This window comes from Tauraco erythrolophus, chromosome 2 (assembly GCF_009769465.1).
Source record: "Tauraco erythrolophus isolate bTauEry1 chromosome 2, bTauEry1.pri, whole genome shotgun sequence".
Taxonomy (NCBI): Eukaryota; Metazoa; Chordata; class Aves; order Musophagiformes; family Musophagidae; genus Tauraco; species Tauraco erythrolophus.
Window position 1 is genome coordinate 44,543,785 of NC_141466.1, and position 19,524 is coordinate 44,563,308.

The 19,524-nt window shown below is 38.9% G+C and overlaps 1 protein-coding gene across 1 annotated transcript in view; it reads left to right on the forward strand.

Moving 5' to 3' along the window:
- DST (dystonin) overlaps positions 1-19,524 on the forward strand; it is a 316,005-nt gene that overhangs the window by 280,387 nt on the left and 16,094 nt on the right. Inside the window, 10 exon segments of the mRNA XM_086608314.1 lie at positions 1,879-2,049; positions 3,406-3,561; positions 3,802-4,008; positions 5,693-5,812; positions 10,096-10,265; positions 10,584-10,743; positions 12,197-12,391; positions 13,618-13,746; positions 17,540-17,683; positions 18,529-18,717. Coding sequence (XP_086464440.1) covers positions 1,879-2,049; positions 3,406-3,561; positions 3,802-4,008; positions 5,693-5,812; positions 10,096-10,265; positions 10,584-10,743; positions 12,197-12,391; positions 13,618-13,746; positions 17,540-17,683; positions 18,529-18,717 — 1,641 coding nt within the window.

Sequence of the window (19,524 nt, forward strand, 5' to 3'; positions counted from 1 at the left end):
CTTTCCCTGGAAAATTTTGAGTTTTCTTTGGTACATTACTTTACTATGCAAATCAACAAGCCATATTCATACTTACTGCACTTGCAGATTGATAGTTAAAGAATCTTTAAACTGAATGTAGTATTACAGTTGGAAGCAATCTGAATGTGTCCCCAATAATACGTACTCTATATGTACAATCATTTCCTAACTGTACACGTACATTTTAACAGATTGTTACTAATCTGTGGGCCATCATATAACTGCAGACATTGACAACTTGTATTTTAATCTATATCACCCTTAAAAAAATAGGACTTGATTTCAGTTTGGTTAAAACTCAGTGCATCTGGGTAGATATGTGTAAATTCTCTCTTTTTTCTTTTTTTGGCAGCTGAAATGTTGAGTACAATTTATCATAAGTTCCAAATTCAAACTTGCCCCTAAGTGATAAAAAACATGTTAATCTGTGATGTGAAGCTGAAGAAGAAAGTGTTGCACTGTATTATGATTTGGAAATAATTTCTCATTGGAAATAATGTTATGAACCATCTTCTTGAGTGTAAGGTCTGCTTCTACAGATATAAATAAAAGAGTCCTCAGTCATAATCAGTTCCCAAATGGAGTTGAGATTGGGCAGCATTTCCAGCTAAGGCAGCTCCAGGAAAACAACATATATGAAGAGACATTACAGGACACCAGCAGGCAAGGGTCTTAAAAAGAGGCCTCTTTGGCTGTCCCACTGCTGCTCAGATCGTGCCTCTCCTTTTCTTAAAACAATAATTTTTCTCAGTTCATCCTTTAAAATAACTTTAGTTGCCCCTGCCCTCTTAAGAGTGTGAGTGTACTGCAGAAGTAACCACTGTGATGAGCCCCTGTCTTAGACTGAGCCCAGCCCCAGTGTTCAGGGCCGCTCCTGCCATGCCGCGTTTCACCTGTGCTGCGCTCTTTGTGTTTTCTTCTGAGGGATTCTTGTGCTGCAGAAAAATAAGATGATCTGGGGAGTTATGGAAACCAGAACTACTGTAGGGAGGTTGGGAACGTAGGAGGAAGCAGGCTGGGTGAACCTGCTTCCTGCTTTGCCATCATCTGTGATGTGTACAGTACCTCTTAACCCAAAGAAAATGTTGGGTTTGGGCGCTTGTCCTGGGAATCAGAGGAAAAAGTTCTTTTCCTCCTATTTACAAGACACTTATTGCTCATCTCTTGGAAGATGTTCCTCATCCGGGGGTCTGCAGCAACTTTGTTGGTACATTTTGGATGGTCTGTTACAAATATTGAACATGGCCTTTTGAGTCAGAGGGATGCATGGGAGCCTCCAGTCTCTTGCCACCTCGTCTTTAACATGGTTAAAAGAGGATAGTTAGTAGACTAGTTAGCAGGTAAAACAGTTGTCACCATTATTCTTCCAGCTTTCTTTGTATGTGTAAAATGTCTTCAGTGCTCTTGCCTAGCAAGTGAGGGAAAATACAGATGAAACAAAAGACACAACGTACAATAAAGCAGCCCTCCCAGGTTGTTCGGCCACTTTCGAAGGTGTCTTGGATAGGTCTGGGCTTTCAGCGCACTCTGTAATGCTGACACTTTCTGTGGTTCAGCTACAGATGGACTTTAAACCAACCAAGTTGTAGCAAATGTTGTGCAGTGAGATAAGTGCGTAGTACTTTCTTTGCCAAGCTTTGGATCTCGAAGAAAACATCTGACAGGCAATACAGGTTCTCATTTCCTGAAGAATTGGGCCCTTTCTTTGCTCGTTTGGCTTTTTATGAATTACATATGTTTCCTTTATTAGTCTTAATCATACCTGCTAAATGTTGGGGGAGGAATAAATATTATACTAGCATTTGTAAAGACTATTGAATTTCCACCTGACTTGCTTTTTGTACTTTCTTTCTTTAGGAACTTTGTGCTGCCTTTGAAGCCAAAGAAGAGACATACAAGTGTCTAATGGAGAAAGGCCAGCAGATGCTTGCAAGATGCCCAGAGTCTGCTGAAACAAACGTTGAACAGGACATAAATAACTTAAAAGAAAAATGGGAATCAGTACAAACAAAGCTTAGTGAAAGAAAAGTATGTGTTTTTACATAAAAATAGAAATGTAAATCATGTATTTAAGGGTGTTAACCTTCAGTCTTTTTATGTATGCATACTTGCTTGATCTTTTAAATTTAAGATGGACTGTAGGGACAGTTATGCAGAATTCATCAGGATATTTAGGAAGCACTGGGGGAAAAATGGGAATGAAGAAGTTTATTATCCATAATGGATGGAGAGGATGGGTGAGAGTGGCACAAGTCTGTTCTGTAGAAATACGTTAACTGATACTAATAATGCTCATTTGGTAGGGCGAGGGCTTTTCTGGGTTTTATTACACTAATTATAGACATCAGAGAGTTAATAAAATTGTTTGATCATTCAAGTTTATCTCCTTCGCAGTACAGAATTGCTGCATTAATTTTCCTAGCTTTTATCCATTTCTTTTTTCTTAAAATTCCCAAACACTTGGCCTTGTGCCACTTACTTCAAGTGACTACCTTCTGTTCTAACATAGATCAATAGCATGATTTCACTGATATGCAACATACATTTTCTTATTATTAATTTCATTTTCCTTTCATTCCTTCACGAAGTATAGTCCATTTGTTCTACCTCAAACAATGAAGAATATCTGTAATTACAAACAGAGGAACTCTGTGCAGCCCTGATGTGTATAAAGCAGAAATATTTAACTCACAGTTTAGTTATATTTTAAAGTAAGAATACTAGTGTCTCTTAAGGTAACTGTGTAATGTAAGAATGTCAAACTAATTAATACCCAACACGAGCACCTTCTTGCAGGAAGCTGTGAGGTTGGAGTGTTCATCTAGGACAGCAGTGTGATTGTTTGAAAATCATCGACTGCTGTCTCATGATCAACAAAAATTCTGTATCCAAAATCAGTCTCAGTTTAGGCAACCAAAATGACAATTGGGCTTTATTAAAAGGAAGTGGCCTAGGCAAATTTGTTCTTCACTTAGTACAACAGAATAAATTACATGACCTCCTTGAGGCTCTTCCTGGTGCACTTGCCACTTCAGATTTTTGAGATTCTACTGATTTTGTATTGAAATTGATAAATCTGCATGTCCCATTAGGATTAAGTAGTAGAAGATGTAATGTTCTAATGTGGAAAATTTTACCTTGATACTAGGTGCTGTATTTTCTACTCATCTGTTGTGTATAGTTTTACTGTTACTCTTCTATCCATCTCTTTTAATATGCTCAAATGTAGGCTGTTATTTTAAGACTTGGAAATTTTGAGTTGGAAAAATGTTTTAAAATGCTAAACTAAAATGGTTTTCTCCAAAATGCTGAACTAAAATGGTTTACTTGGCTGAAGCCCCTGCACAATATCAACTGCTATTAAAATATGACCTATCTTTACAGACCAAACTGGAAGAAGCCCTCAATTTAGCAATGGAGTTCCACAACTCACTTCAAGATTTCATCAATTGGCTTACTCAGGCTGAGCAAACTCTAACTGCAGCTTCTCGGCCAAGTCTTATCTTGGACACTGTCTTGTTTCAAATTGATGAGCACAAGGTATGTAAAGAAACAGATGTGTAATGTTTTTCTCCCACTCTGTGAAGATACTTTAGCAATGTCCAAATGAACCCTGTAACGCTGGCACTTGGAGAAACATTTAATTTGTTTTAAAATTGCATTTTTATAGTCTTTTTCTCGCTACATCATTCCTTATCAGACTTTTTTTTTTTTTTTTCAGTGTTTACCCAATGCTTGAGCAACGTAGTATTCAGAGTAATTGTCTCCCTTTTTTCCAAGGTTTTTGCCACAGAAGTGAATTCTCATCGAGATCAGATCATAGAGCTGGACAAAACTGGAACCCATTTGAAATATTTCAGCCAGAAACAGGATGTTGTCCTTATTAAAAATCTGCTGATTAGTGTACAGAGTCGATGGGAAAAAGTAGTTCAACGCTTAGTTGAAAGAGGAAGAGCTTTGGATGATGCAAGGAAAAGAGCCAAACAGGTAATCGGACAACAGCTGTTGGACAACTCTTTGAACTTAGCTGTAATTACATCCAGACTCTTGAAGAATATGGTGCTTTAAAGCACTTTCAAGTAAGTCTGGGTTTAGTGTAACAGACACTGTTGAGTTAGCAGAGTAATTTCTGAGATTCAATCATAGAGCACTTCATTTGGGAGGTGAAAGCGTCATTTTCAACCCGAGCAGTGACTTCTGTCTGCAGTACAGGATAGTCTGAAAGAAGAAAGTTACAGTGTGGCTTCCAGATGTATATTAGAGCCATTTGTCCTCGAAACAAAGTTTCACAATCAACCCCTTACATTTTAAAGAATCTGATCAACCCCTTTCACTAATCTGTGGGAGTATTCCTTAGTGTTTTCTTCTTGGGTTTGTGTTGTGCCCTGATTAATACTCATCACTTTCTCAATCTCTTGTGTTAATTACTGGACCAATATCCTCTGCGTGGTAAGATATCTCAGTTTATTTCCTTAAGAACCTGGAGGTTTTTTACAGTGTTTTTCTCACTAGGGAGCGTTCACGTTTTTTTCCTTAGATTCATGTTCCCGTCACTGAGGAACATAAATGATAAGACGCAAAATGTGTTGAGAGGAAGGTAATCTGTTGAAACGTCAATAGGAAGTTCCAGCTTCTTTTTATTCAAGTGAACATGACCATTCAGGATTTGGTCATGTTCACAGCTAAACCACATTCCCATGTTCACTGCTACTGCCACTCAGCTCATAGAGTAAGAATTTCTCTGAGCAATAAATTAGCCCATAAGCCAATCAAATGTTGTTTGTTTTCCAGCAGTTTCTCTTGCGCGTTCACACACAGCAGTTCTGCAATGAGATGAATTTCATCTCTGTGTACATTAACAGAGCTGAATACAGTAAGTTACTAATTTAAGACAACTGTCTTATCAGAGCAGGGAAGGAATACTAAAAGGTGCTGGTGTCAAGGCCTGATCCACAGCCCTGAACAACAGGATCTAAGAGCTTTAAGACATTTCTGAACTAGTTTCTTGTGCTTTCATGTGCAGGCAGCCCTGGCAAGAATTTTCAAACGAGATGCGGAGAGAGAAGTGACCAGCTTAGGAAAAATTGAATCCCAAAGGGACACTACTTTGTGAAAGCTGGTTGAATCTTTAGTCTTTCCCTGCTTCCTTTCCTGAAGCACTCTTTTTGTTGAGACAGGAAGGAAGATCAAGAATCTGTTCCTTGCCCATCGAGATAGCATTTGATATAATGAGAGCAGTTATGTGCATCCCAGGCAAAATCTTGGGCAGTCATCCAGACAGTTTTCCCCAGTGATGTACTGCTGTTGTCTCATATAGGCAATAACTAAGCCCCATTCTTGCTGTATTTACTATTCATTACTAAAAATGTAGAAATCTAAATGACCAATGCAGCAACAGAAGCTACCGATATGTGTTCAAAAGATACATACTATGTGTGCAGATCATGTACATAAAAGGTTGCTAATTCACCTGGGAGAAGGGAAGCTGGGTCTAATGGGCACATGGTTGCACTAGTCCTGTTTGAGAGACCAGGGAGAAAAAGCACACCAAATCTTTCCGAAGACTGCAGAGTACGTTTGGCCTGCAGAGAACTGATTGGGGTTTAATGTTTTTGGAGTATTTTATGAACCACTGAATTTTTAAATCCATGCAAATCTCACTTTCCTGCAGTTCCATGAAGCCTGGCACAAACTTATGGAGTGGCTGGAAGAGTCAGAGAAATCTTTGAACTCGGATCTTGAAATTGCAAATGACCCTGACAAAATAAAGATGCAGCTCGCACAGCATAAGGTGAGTCACGAGCGATGAAATGCCAAGTGCCCAGTGATATGTGGGTAAGTCTGTCAGCCTCGTACTGTTCAGTCAGCAAAGGAAGTAGATTTGTGGTCTCTCTACAATGGAGTGTTTATTCACATCAAATTAAATAATGGTGTGTTAAAGGTGGGGAGGGAAAAAAAAAACTGTTCACAGTACCTGATCTGTGGAAGAACGGTTAACTATGAAGAGGAAAAACATAATAGTACAGCACCATGGAAACTTTAAAAACAAAGTAATGCTATCTTAGAATAGGAATCTCTGAAGAGGTTTTATTGTAGGCTTTTTTCAGTCTTCAAACCATAAATTTACCATCTGGTTATTTGGGATGGGATTTTTCCTTTCAATACTACAGGACTACCTCAAAACTGAAAAATAATCTTGGATTTTGATTGGCAGTTGCTTTTTCTATCAAGTGGAATGTTAATGAAATCCTCTAGAAAGTACAATGACAGCATTAGTAGCAAAGGTTGTTTATCTTCATGGAATTCAAAATTCCAGGACCAGCTTTCCACAAACCCAGCTACTGTAGGTGAAAATGTAAAAATCTCCCTGATTGACGAACACATAATGATAATGTAAAAGCTCTATAGTTCCATCAAACACAGAGCAAAAGGAAGAATGGAAGAGTTCTTTACTTCATTTTTACTTTTGTAAAGAGCCTAGAATAATGTATTACTGAGGATCAAGTGGGTGAGTGGTAGAATGTTCAGAGACAAACTGTACCTCAAGATTTATCTTGGAGCGGTTTCATCAGAGACCGAGTATTGAAAGATCATTCATTTTTCTGCATTTTGGCATACATTTACTTACGCTTTTCACGTCAGCTTTATTGTTCTCCATTTACTCCTATTTTTTCATTCTGTACAATATCCCCAAGGGTTTACATATCTAATTTTTCCCTCTCTGTGTAGCTTCTGATGATTGCTTTTACCTCCGACAAGTTTTGCCAAGTATACTAATGATTGGTTACTGCATCAGTCTGCTTTATATTTTTATCATCTCTCAGTTTACATGATGATTTAAGTATTGTTTATGAACCAGGAAAATATTCTCCTTTAATATGGGAAAGTTGGCTGTTGGTCAAGCAAAAATAATTTTACCTATGTTTGCTGTTAAAACTTTTAGATAAAACCTACGTTAACGTTCTGTTACGCTAACTCTGCAATTCCAGTTTATTCTGGGATTGCTGCTGTTGCCAGAATTTGAAGTCGGCAATGGGAATTTAGGAAAAAAAAATACCTTTCTGTCAAGATAATATTGTCTTTCTTGTCTTCTCTGACTCTATCGGTCTTTTAATCCTTCCACTCCTCTCTTCTTTATATAAAGTTCAAACTCCTCACGAGTACGGTCATCACATTGGGACTTCGCTTTGAGGTCCTTTCAGGTCCTGAGGTTTGAGACTACCTTTATTCTCCTCTCCTCTTCTGAAATGTTAAATTTGATAATCCCACTTGTCCCTTATACCTACAGCCATTCGTTTTATGAGCCCAAGCTTCCTCACATGGATTGCCAGACTCATTGCTTTGCTCAATGATATGTTTTCTCCAAGTTCTTTTTGTATAAAATGCCTTCAGAGAACAGCTACTTGAGTTTCTTGAATCTCATTTCTCATTAAGGAGTGTGGCACAGGAACATTACGATTGAAATTGGTGATTTGGAGGAAAAAGATGAATGTGTGTGAGTGAGTGAGTTTTGTGAACTTTGTGACTTTAAACTTCAAACAACCCCCCAAGAAATCAACTCAATTGTTTTTTAAGGAGCTGTCAAACCTCCCAACACTGCAATGTCCTTCCGTGTATTTTAAGTCTTTTCCTTCCACTCCTACATAGACCCCCTGTGTCTGTCTTTGTCTTTTGTGCCCAGCCTTGAAGGTTTCCTTGCTCCATTTAGTTAACGATTTTGCTATCTGGACTGAATGTGTGCTCTGTGTGTGCTGTAAGCAATAATTTGGACTCGCTCTTTGCCAGTTGTCACTGCCAAAAATAAAAAGGCCCTGAAAGAGAAAAGCCAAGATAGTATGTTTTCTCTCTCACTCATATCTAGTGTGTTGCCAGGGACTTTTGGGGATTATTCATGGTCTGTTTATCAGCAATTTTTTCTCATTTTTAGAAGCCAGGAATGGAAAAACCCTTACTAGGTCACTCAATCTGTTCCTGTGCTAATGCTGAGTGTTCCCTACAGTACATTTTATATGAACCTGGCTAATTTTATCTGTATGTTCCCATCTTCCTTAGAAGGAAGGTACACAATTACTGAGCTTTTGTTCATCTTACCTGTCTGCTCCTGGTACCTTAAACCAAAATCTACTCTCAGTTACACTTCTGTGAAATCAACTGAAAGCAGCTACAGTGTAGAGTGTGTAGTCTCTCAAAGAATGAATTGACTGCAACCCTTTGTTCACCTTTAAATCTGTTTTTCCTGTTTGAACCTCCTCTGGTGGCAATTTCATTATGTTTCCTTGTGCAAATTGAGTAACACTGTGCATGTAGTGTTAAGTAGTTAATAAACCCCGTCAAATAAAAGGAGCACAGACATACTGCTTGTATCGAAGGAACTTTTTATAAAAGCCTGGTTATTTTCATTTTGAAAAGTATTTTTTTTATTGTAGTTCTAGCTTGACAGTGGTGTTTGTATTTTTTCTTGAAGTGTGTTTCCTTGTTGTTTTATATGAGGAAAGTGAAAGGACAGTAAGGAAATACTGAATTACAAAAATTACAAAACAAATGCTGCTCCCTACCCCCCTCCCCCCGATAAATTGTGATCCTCAGTTCCCTCTGGATCCTGAAATAACCCTAAAGTAAGGACAGTACAGTGCAAAATACTAAGCAAGGTTTAAAAAAGGAACTTTGAATCACCCTAGGTGAAGTTGTGATACTGTCTGCGGGGCATAGCCCAGTGCCTGCCTCCTGCTTAGGACACCTCTATTCCATCTGAGCTTTCCCTGGCACACACTCGCATCTAAAACCAACAGATGAGTACATGGGCACATGGGAAAATCAGTGGAAGAGTTGTGAGCTACCATGGCACAGGTTGGTGCAGACCAGCTGGGAACAGCTTACCAGTTGGAAGTGCGCAGGCATGTGTGTGCTGACAGTGGCCATGAGGAGTCCTTGCAATCTTTACATGGCCTGAGGAATTGCTATAAGTTGTAAGGGGTAATAATTTCCTTGCTGGGTGTGATGATACTGAACGTTGCTCTGAGAACCAGATAAAAATCTGTTTCGGCAAACACTGAGCAAAAACTCTTTTGGCCTAGTGTTTTTTGTGACCAAAAAAAAAAAAAAAAAAGAGTATTTATCTGATTCTATATATATGAGTTTCCTAAAGCTACCTTGTGATTTTTTTTTTTTTTCCAAACTGATTTCCTGCTAGCAGTTCATGAAGGTGTGAAATAAAACACTTTTAAGCATTGCTGCCATTTAAAAGCTGCTGTGTAGCTCTAGTTTTGTCTTTTGGCAGTGTACCTTTATTGAATTATTTACTCTGTCAGTTGGTTAACTCCTCTGCAGTATCAGATGAGCTGTGTTTCTGTCCTCCTCTGTGCCTGTGAAAAGCTTTCAGAGGCTCTGGGCAGAAGGAGCTGTCAGATCAATGTAACTGCTGTGTCATCGTCATCTTCCAAAATCCCTGAATCGTGGAAGCCCACTTGTGATCATGGCTTCCAGCCCAAATTGAGTTATTGGGATGTCACCTGGCTGCTTCTTGTGCCTGGATCTGTATGCTGTTGGCATACAATTCTTCCCAATTATAGTATGCTTCAATCTTAGGAGGGTTAAATTCTTGTGGTTAGAGGTTTCCCAGCTTGACCATGCTGAGCTAAACCAGCTCTACGCTGGCTTGAAATCTTAGTATGTAAAAATGTAGTGTGAAGACTACTCACTTCATGGCTCCCAAAGTAGCAGTTCTTTCACATTCTTCTGACTACAGGCAGCCCCTTGCTGAGATTTAGGAGTATTATGGTAAGACAGGAATCATTGCTCTCACTGATAGAGGGATTTTCCAGAAGTTGTTCCAGCAGGCGTAGAGCTACGTTCCTAGAGAGGGACAAAAGGCAAGGACTCTGCTAGGATCAAGCCGCATATAATTTCAGGTGCACTGTAGCACTAGCAGATTAAAAATTTTTGCAGTAAGTTTAAAATTTTCTTGCAGCAACGTTTACAATTTTCCATTGCAAATGATATGTCAAAGATTAATTAACTGTGACCTGTAAGCAGTTAATGCTATATGGGTGTTTCCTTTTTCTTTCATACGTATAGGAATTCCAGAAATCTCTTGGTGCCAAACATTCTGTGTATGATGCCACAAATAGGACTGGACGCTCCTTGAAAGAGAAAACCACCTTGGCTGATGACAATTTGAAACTTGATGATATGCTGAGTGAACTACGGGATAAGTGGGATACAATTTGTGGAAAATCAGTGGAAAGGTAAATGAAAACCAATCTAATTATTCAGCAGATAAGAAAAAGGCTTAGGAGAATTCTTTTGGCTTCTGTTGTGTAGAAGTAAAACCAGAGTGGCTAGCTTATTTGATAATTAAGAGTGCCAAAGCAGTGAAATCCTAGAAATGCATACTTTCCTGATGATATGGAACAGGACTGGTGGGGAAGGGGATGGTCCCTTTATATAAAAAGGGAAACACTGATTTAAAGCTCTTAGTTGTTAACGTTTTATGCTGAAAATATTTTCTTAAAGTGTATGAGTTATTATTTTGTGTATGTGTGTTTGTTTCCAACCCCCTCCAGACAAAATAAACTGGAGGAAGCCCTGTTATTTTCGGGACAATTTACTGATGCTCTGCAAGCTCTCATTGACTGGTTATACAAAATCGAACCTCAGCTAGCAGAAGATCAGCCAGTACACGGAGACATTGATTTAGTGATGAACCTGATTGACAATCACAAGGTAATTACGAAAATACTGTTGTTTTTTTTAATTAGTACACTGCTCATAAGTGTAGCACTTTAATGCTATCTTTACTTGGCTATTCTGTAGTTTTTAAGAACATGGGATAGTTTTGTTAGAAGAACACGTCATCAACAGTGGAAAATGCTATAAAACATACATGAAAGAAGACGATTGTTAGTGACTCATAGACGCCAGTTAGCACTGAGATATTCCATTTAATGTTGCTATCCTGGGTGTTTATGAATATCATGTCAAAAATCACAAGTGTGCATTGATGAAAATGTCTGTGGGGGCAAGAGGTGGCAAAAATTATTTTACTATAAATCTTTGAGGGAGACAGGGCTTTTTATTTGGTACATCTGCTAACTGAATGTCCAGTGAACAGTGAACTTGTCATGACTGCAGCAGCCTTTCAAATCTGCAGGGCTTCATGTTCATGGAGAAGAGTAGTTGCAATGCTTAAGTTAAGCATGGAAGTGTACAACTAGATTACGGCCCAGGAAGCCTACATTGGCAATCTGCAGTATTTTGTTACTCAAGTGTTTTTGCAGATGGGAGCAGGTAGGAGATGTAGGACTGTGCCTCTGAACCCCAGTTTTGCAGTTCAGTATGTCAGAAGAAATGGCTGTTGAAGTTATTGGTATTGCAAATGCTACACACAGTCAGAGCTCTGGAGCCTGGGAAGATTGCGAGGTGGAGGTCCCTCTGTTCATCCACTAGTGACTTCCAGTATCCAAAGACTGTTCAGTGAGGAGGAGATTTTGTCCCTTGTGAAAATAAGTGTTTGGAAACATGGGTTGTCTATAAAAATTACCCTGAAATATGCTGGAATTGCTTTTGAAATCCCATTGTATATCACAACAAAGTCATAGTCAGTGCCGTTGTATACTGTAATTATCTTCCTTTAAGGGCTTCCTTTGTGTAACTGGAGCTTGTTCCATCTGCAAATGCAAACATACTCTCACATAAATACATGAATATGTGGCAAGATCTACAGCCTTATAATCAGACTCTCAGATGGGGTTTTAGTTCCGTTTTTATGATTTTAAACCTTGTCCTTGATTGTTAGCGTTTTATCTGATCTTTCCCTGCTGCAGCAGTCTTGTGCATTAATCAAGTGTGTCAGATCAATTGCTCTGATAAAGAGTGTAAAGCCAGCGTGGTAAGGAGGCTAGATTTCCCATGCGTTGCATCAGGATGGGTTCTCAGTACCTGCCTGACATTTTCCTACCATATTCCAGTTTTATTAGGATAGAATAGAGTTTAAATATCTTTGTATGGAATCTAATGAGCAGAACTTGTGCGTTTCGAGTCACTTTGGTGGAGCTACTCTTGATTGAACTAAATCCGTATTTCAATTTCTTCTCATAACCAATAGATTTTTTTGTTTCTCTTTACATAATTATGCTTTAATAAATTAAACATATCAAATGTATTTGGTGGTGCCTAGGTCTTCCAGAAGGAGCTGGGAAAAAGAACAAGCAGTGTCCAGGCTCTGAAGCGCTCTGCCAGAGAGCTGATAGAAGGCAGTCGTGATGACTCTTCCTGGGTCAAAGTCCAAATGCAGGAGCTAAGCACTCGCTGGGAGACAGTTTGTGCCCTGTCAGTATCCAAGCAAACACGACTGGAGCAGGCTCTTCGGCAGGTAGAGAAGTACTAATAAAGCTACGTGTACTTTATGAGAAGCAGAGAAAAGATCTTACAGCCTAGTTGCCAAAAATTAATTTAGTTTTCACTTCATATCATTCAGTTTCATCGCATTTGAAAATACTCGTTTTCTTGCTTATACATTGCTTACCTTGTCTGCATCCGTTTACCACAGCACATGAACAATGCCTTTTAGCATTTATTATTGCTGTTATTATTAGTCTATACCATAAATGCAAAGCAAATGTTTCAAAGACCTTACCATCTAAGGAAATCACCGAAGTTACAGTCAAGCGTGAAGGGTGATTAAGAACTATGCCCCCTTCACAGGAAGCTGGAGATTGCAATCATATTTATGCCCTTCGTGCCTTATTGGAAAGCCGTAAATTTGTGTACTGAAAACTTGTTTACATTGGCACAATTACAGTGCATGGTGAAGTATGTTGCAGGAAAAAACTGTGTTTTGCAGGAGTTGTGCCAAGTGTACTCAGGAGCTACAATACCATATGTATGTCAGTACTGGCTAGTACCCATCCCAGTCAAATAAGTCCATCTGTACTGTTTCCAAACCTGAGATAATATGGATGTACAGCTCTCTGAAGATACACTAGCTTGGGCTGATGCTAGGACGGGACTCCTGCAATAGCGATGTATCCACTGTGTACAGAATTCCTGCCCTGCTTTTCCCAGCGTACTGTGTTCATCCAGCTCTCCGGTGGCTCAGCAGGTGCAATCCTGAGCTACCTCAAACACTAACTGTGTCTGAATATGGCTGTGCTCAAAGGTGGAACTTTTTTGTTTTCTCCAGAGATAAAAGGGTCAGTCACCAACAGACTGTCAATTAATTTTGCTTAACCGGTGATTTAAGCTATGCAGAAAATATAGTTCTCATCTCTCCAGCTGGTCCATGAAAGCACCTCCCGTGTAATTTGTCAGCATAAAGGCATGACATTCTCAACTGAGCTGCAAATAAGCTATAAATCAGATGGCTAAAAGCATGAACAGGCTTTTAGGCTTTCTATAATTTTTTGGGAAGCGTGAGATATTTTTACAGTTATGAAAATGTAATACTGTATATCATAGACTTTTTAATGGAAAGTTAATGTGCCGGTACTGCTGCGTGATTAATGACTCCAAATGTGGGCTCAGTCTCCTGTGTAAGCTGCAGTGTGTCTGTTGGATCCCCTCAGGAGTGACCATGACTGCTACTTGTATTTTTAACAGGCAGAAGAATTCCACTCTGTTGTCCATGTCCTTTTGGAGTGGCTGGCAGAGGCGGAGCAGGCTCTTCGTTTCCACGGAGTCCTTCCAGATGATGAAGAGGCCTTGCGTACACTGATAGACCAGCACAGGGTAAGCAATAAAATGAAGAGGGTCCTCTTCATTCTAACAGGTCTGTTAAAGGGTAGAATAAAGGAAAGGAGGCAGTCTAGTCCATGTATTCATATCCAGCATCTAATGTTTGTTTTTACAACTGTTTCCTATAGAGAAGCTACAAGTTTAATGGAGTTGACAGTTCAGTGCCCATACTGGTCTTGAGCTGTTGTTTGAATCATCTTGGCTTACTAAGAAAATAATGGGCCTTCAGAAAGTTCCTGTAAACACTTAGAGACAGATGCAAACCCCTCTGTGGAATATATGCTGCCTGACAATTATAACACAGACTGCTACGATAGCAAAAGTGTATCTGTCTCCTTAGCACCATTGAGCAAAACAGCATATTCTCTTCTGTCAAGGTCGTTTGTAAATTCAGCAGAATGACGTTATCATTCGTTAACCTTCTGCCATGGTGAAACAGCATGCTGTCATACTTCACATGCATTAGGTACTGAAATATTGCAGTGCCATAGGTACTACAGATACTAGATTATGGAAGATCAAACTAACTTTGCAGTAACGAAATGGGTAAATGGCTAGGCAAGGAGCATAGAGGTCATGTTTTCACTCTCCAAACAGGAGACTACAAGCATGCACATCTAAGCCCATGCAAAACTCTTCTTGTAAGTGCAATAGTAGTAGTACTAAGAATGTAGTGCCCACAATGTTCTAGAACAAATGATAAGAGGAATAAATTTGTTCATCATTGCTCTGAAGAAGGTTGTAATGAAACTCATGGAATGGAGAGTTGAAAAGCGTCCTGCTTAAATTGAGTTTGCGAATGTTATTACATAAGAGTGCGTGCAGGGTATGACTATCTAATGGTTCTAAGGGGTTTTCAGGGTATTCTGGCTGCAATGTTTTGAGGAAGTTTTCAGATTTAATTTAGGGCCCTGGAAACTGGGTGCTGTTCTTTAGCAGGCGAACGTATGTATGCGTCAGCATACACCGACTAATGTTGGCAGTAGCAACCTGCCGTCTCCAGTACAATGAAATTTGTCTTTTAGCTGCCTTTCCTCCACATGTGCTTCATCAGTTCCCTTTTGATTTTTTTATCTTCTGAATACAGAGGAAAGAACTGTGTGAATTAAATCTTAGATCCACTGAATTCATTAGAAAAACGCATCTTAGATTTATCCCTCTGCAATGTAGATTGATTAACAAATATTTCTGTACAAAAGCTCAAAATTGTTCTGCCAAAGCTGAAGCATAACTTGGAACCTCAACCGAAGCAAAGTTTGTCTCTGAGAAACCCTGTCCAGCTGGGGAGAATAATCACTAGCAGAACACAACCAACCTCAGTGTTAAATGTGGTCATCCTGTACTTAATTTTTTTTAGTAGGCTTTAGAAGTTGTTCTTCCAACCACATTTTCTTCTTAAAGGCCAAATAATAGAAATACAGAAATTGTCAAGCTAAGGAAGATTGTGGCACTGATGCTTTGCCACTCAATAAGCTCACACAGCAAAATTATCCTTACGTGAGTGATCTCTCCTCTTTAAGCTTATAATATGAGCTTTCAAGAGGCGGGGAGGAAGAGGGAAAATATGATACATTATTTTAGCTTTAAACACCGTGGCTGATTATAATGCTACAATATTAATATCAAAAATGTATGACTATGACGTTTTTTACATAAATATGAAACGTATCTTCCTTTCGTCACCGTGATTCTTGTAAAATAGTTTTAATGCGTTTGTATCCAGCTACATGTTGAAAGGTTTCTTCAGGATGGTATTTTATCCAAATGATCCTTCTGTATGCCTATTACTGATTTTCTTTTCTTGAATACTGCACATGACTTAATGAATTCTGCTATCTCAGACAGAGAGGTTTCTGTCACTCACCATTCTCTCTTGGGACTGAGAGGTGTAGTAGGTTAATGCACTGCATTGGTTAATGAGAACCATCCCATCTCCTCTCTTGTAAATGTGTCTGTATCACTGGGCTGCCACAGAGTTCAGTACAATTAGTACCCTTTACCAAGGGAAAGCTTAATACACTGTATGTAGAATCATAGAATCATAGAATGGTTAGGGCTGGAAGGGACCTTCAAAGGTCATCTAGTCCAACCCCCCTGCAAGGAACAGGGATATCTCCAACTAGATCAGGTTGCTCAGGGCCTCATCCAACCGGGCCTTGAACGTCTCCAGGGATGGAGCATCCACCACCTCTCTGGGCAACCTGTTCCAGTGTTCTACAACTCTCAGAGAGTTGAGAGTTGTATGTAGGGTGTCATAGATTTAGATTTTGAGATATTTTAGTATAGTTGTGCAGGGAAAACAACACTGCTGTTACCTGTTTTGCTCCTGGCCCTGGCTCATTTTGGTAATCTCTCACTACAACCCACCTTGACTTTTCCAAAACCATTTTGAACTGGAATACTGTAAGAACTGATGCGTTTTTATGAGAGAAGAATGGCTATTGTGGTTGGATCTTAAACTCTTGATGTTAATTTAAGCTTAAGTCAGAATCAGTTGGTTAGTAATGAATCTCTTTAAATATACAGCCTATCTGTTCCAGGCTTTTAGAACAAGGTAGAAGAGATTATTTCTTTTACGCTTTCTGTGATTCTGTGATTTCATAATAGCTTCATATTTACTTTGTAAAGGCACAGGATAATGTCCTTATGAGTTGTTATACAGTCTGTTTTTACAATGTTTAGATGATTTTGAATAGTCTAGGATCTGACTTGGCTGATCTTTAATTTTGGGAATTCAAAATAGCCCTTCGTGGATGGAGAGAGGAAGAGTTAAACTTTCAGAGACATGTTTCCATTTTGTAGTGTAATTAAAGATGTTAAAATATAACAAAAAATTCCACTAAGCACTGAAAGATGTTGGCATTTCCAGTTAAGGGTGCTCACAAAGACACACGCAGACTTACACACATTGTTAGACATAACAAAATAGGCAGAATAGTAAAACCATTGTAGTAATAATAATTAAAAATTAAATGCAAACTATAAAAAGGATGGGAAAAGTCCTTAATTTTTTTTTTTTTCCCACCCCACACCCAATTCTGGTCCTGCCACCCTTTCCTCTGTGAGACTCCCAAGGAACATCAGTGGCTATGAGCTAAAGGATGTCTAAAGTTGTAAACATCCTTTTGCCTTTACAAGATTTTTCCCACATGGCAGCACCTCTGAAAACAGCTGGTTAATTAGCTGTCTCTGTCCCTGTTCTTACTGTGTCTCTACCGTTCAACTGCTGAGTTTTCACATTTGTGTTAGTTCAGTATAGCTGCTCCTGAAGTCCTCTATCATCTTGTCTGAGCATGTAATTATAGTTGGACATTTCCAGCCTCTGCTAGGAGCTTCATAGTTTATTATGAAGGATTACTGTAACTGACAGACAAACTAAGCCATCTGAAATATTGCCAATAATGATTCTAACCATCACATAGTTGATTTACAGCGCTTCTTTTTTTTTTTCTTTTTTTTTTTCTTTTTTTTTTCTTTTTTTTTCTTTTTTTTTCTTTTTTTTCTTTTTTTTTTTTTTTTTAATAAGGGCATGTGTCTTTCAAGTATTTACAGTATGGTGAGCTTTTAAGGAGTGACAAGTCGGGGCAAAGTTTTAGAGCTTCATTTAGTACTTCATGCAGAATAGGCTTTTTAAACATTTTTAACTTTTCTCAGCCAAGTTAATCTTGCGTCTTGCAAGTTGAGTCTGTTTGCACGATTGAGAGGCTTGTGACCTTCCAGACTATGCATTCAGATTTCTCTTGCAAATTTTGTCAACAACTAATTGAAATTGTTACCTCTGGTTTAGGAGTTTATGAAGAAACTGGAAGAGAAGAAGGCAGAACTGAATAAAGCAACAGGTATGGGAGAAGCTATCCTAGCAATCTGCCACCCAGACTCCGTCACCACCATTAAGCACTGGATAACAATCATCAGAGCCAGGTTTGAAGAGGTCAGTATATGTCAAGCCATCTTCGTTGCAACAGTCCATCTTTAATTGGAACATAACTGACAACTAACGTGGTAGTTACGCTGGGAGGAAATGATCCAGCTGTTGAGAGCTAAACATTTTAAATACTCGCAGTGATAGATGTGAATACCATGCTTCCCTAGGTTTTATTTTAAAACTTGTAGGGCTTTAAGAACTAAAGCAGATGGTCAACTTCGTTCTTCTGTGTGTTAAAGGAAATACTGCCTGACGCTTCCTATGTGAAGAAAGCCAGTAGTTTCTAGGGAGAAGCTTAAAAGTTACAAAGGAATGAAAATACAGGGCAAACTTGAAGCGTTTTCTAATTGTGTTAGGGAGGATTTCAGTCCAACGTATTCTTTATCTAGAAGATTTCTTAAGTGGCTACAAGTAGGTCTCAGGAGGTATGTCCCACTCTCAGCTACTAAGGTGGTATTTTCTGTGTATATGAAGTTTAAAGAAAAACAAAGTGCTGGTGATAGCAAAGTATGGCTTCAGGAGTGCCCAGGAAGAAGACAGACACCAAATCCTGCATGATTCACTAACTTAGACATATAGTTTGATTAGATTCTTAATATGTTGCTTGAATGTGCTATTTACTGCATTTAACAGCACCTAATCCTGAATATATGTGGAAAAAAAATGTGCTGAACTGGGAATTCTAGTTACCTAGCACCTTTAGTGATCATCCACTACATCTAGCACCTTTTATAGTCAAACATCAATAGGCCAGGGAGGAAGCTCTGGGTTTACAGTTAGTAGAGCAATTTTAAATACATTTAAAACAATTTCAGATGTGCACATACTCATGCATTGTTTCTTTTATCAAGGTCTTAGCATGGGCTAAACAACATCAACAGAGACTGGCAGGAGCTCTAGCTGGACTTATTGCTAACCAGGAATTGCTGGAAGCCTTGCTTTCCTGGTTGCAGTGGGCAGAGACTACACTTACAGAAAAAGATAAAGAGGTTATCCCTCAGGAGATTGAGGAAGTCAAAGCACTTATAGCTGAACATCAGGTAAGGCATGTTAAGTGACATGTGTCCTGCACGTTCCACAAACGATGCTTGCATCTCAGCTAGGCTTTGTAAGCAAGCGTGAACCTCCTGAGCTATTTCCTCTCCTAATAATTGAATCCTTTTTCAGATATTCGGTTGTGTGTTTTGTATGTGTAGGATGTGCTTGTAGTTTATTCAACACAGAGGTAAAAAACCAACCAAACAAAAATTCACTGCCACCTTCTTCTAAAAGCAAACCTACAAGTCCCTGTAGGAACAAGGATAATAATAATAATAAAAAAAACCAACCACATTAAATATATGATCGTGCTGCTGCCTTAGAACCAGTGTTGCAGTGTGGCTTTACTGATTGGATTTCAAAAATATGTTTATGAAGTGCCAGAGGGAGCTGCTGGTGCAGAGAATGCTCATAATCTTACTGCAGCTTACACACCAGAGCTGTCTTATTTCTGTTAACTGCAGTGTGGACAGCAAGGAACACCTGAGTACTCAGAGTCAAAATTCTGTTGTGTATTTACTCACCATACACAATTAATAAAGCAGTTCGACAGACTGGTTTTTAGATTTAGCCTTCCTTTAACAGCCAGGCCATAACGGTCTTAAAAGCTTATACTGCTGTTCTTTTTTGCCTGCAAAACCTTTATCTGTGTCTTTTTTTGAAGCTGGCATTGTAAGAGTCTTGCTGCGCCATTCTTGTAAAAGGGTCTTTCTGTGCCATTCATGTAACTTTGGTGTTTTGCTGTTGTATGTGTTTTTCATTCCTGTGGTCACTTTTGTGTATTGTTAATTAAAACCACCTCTATCTGA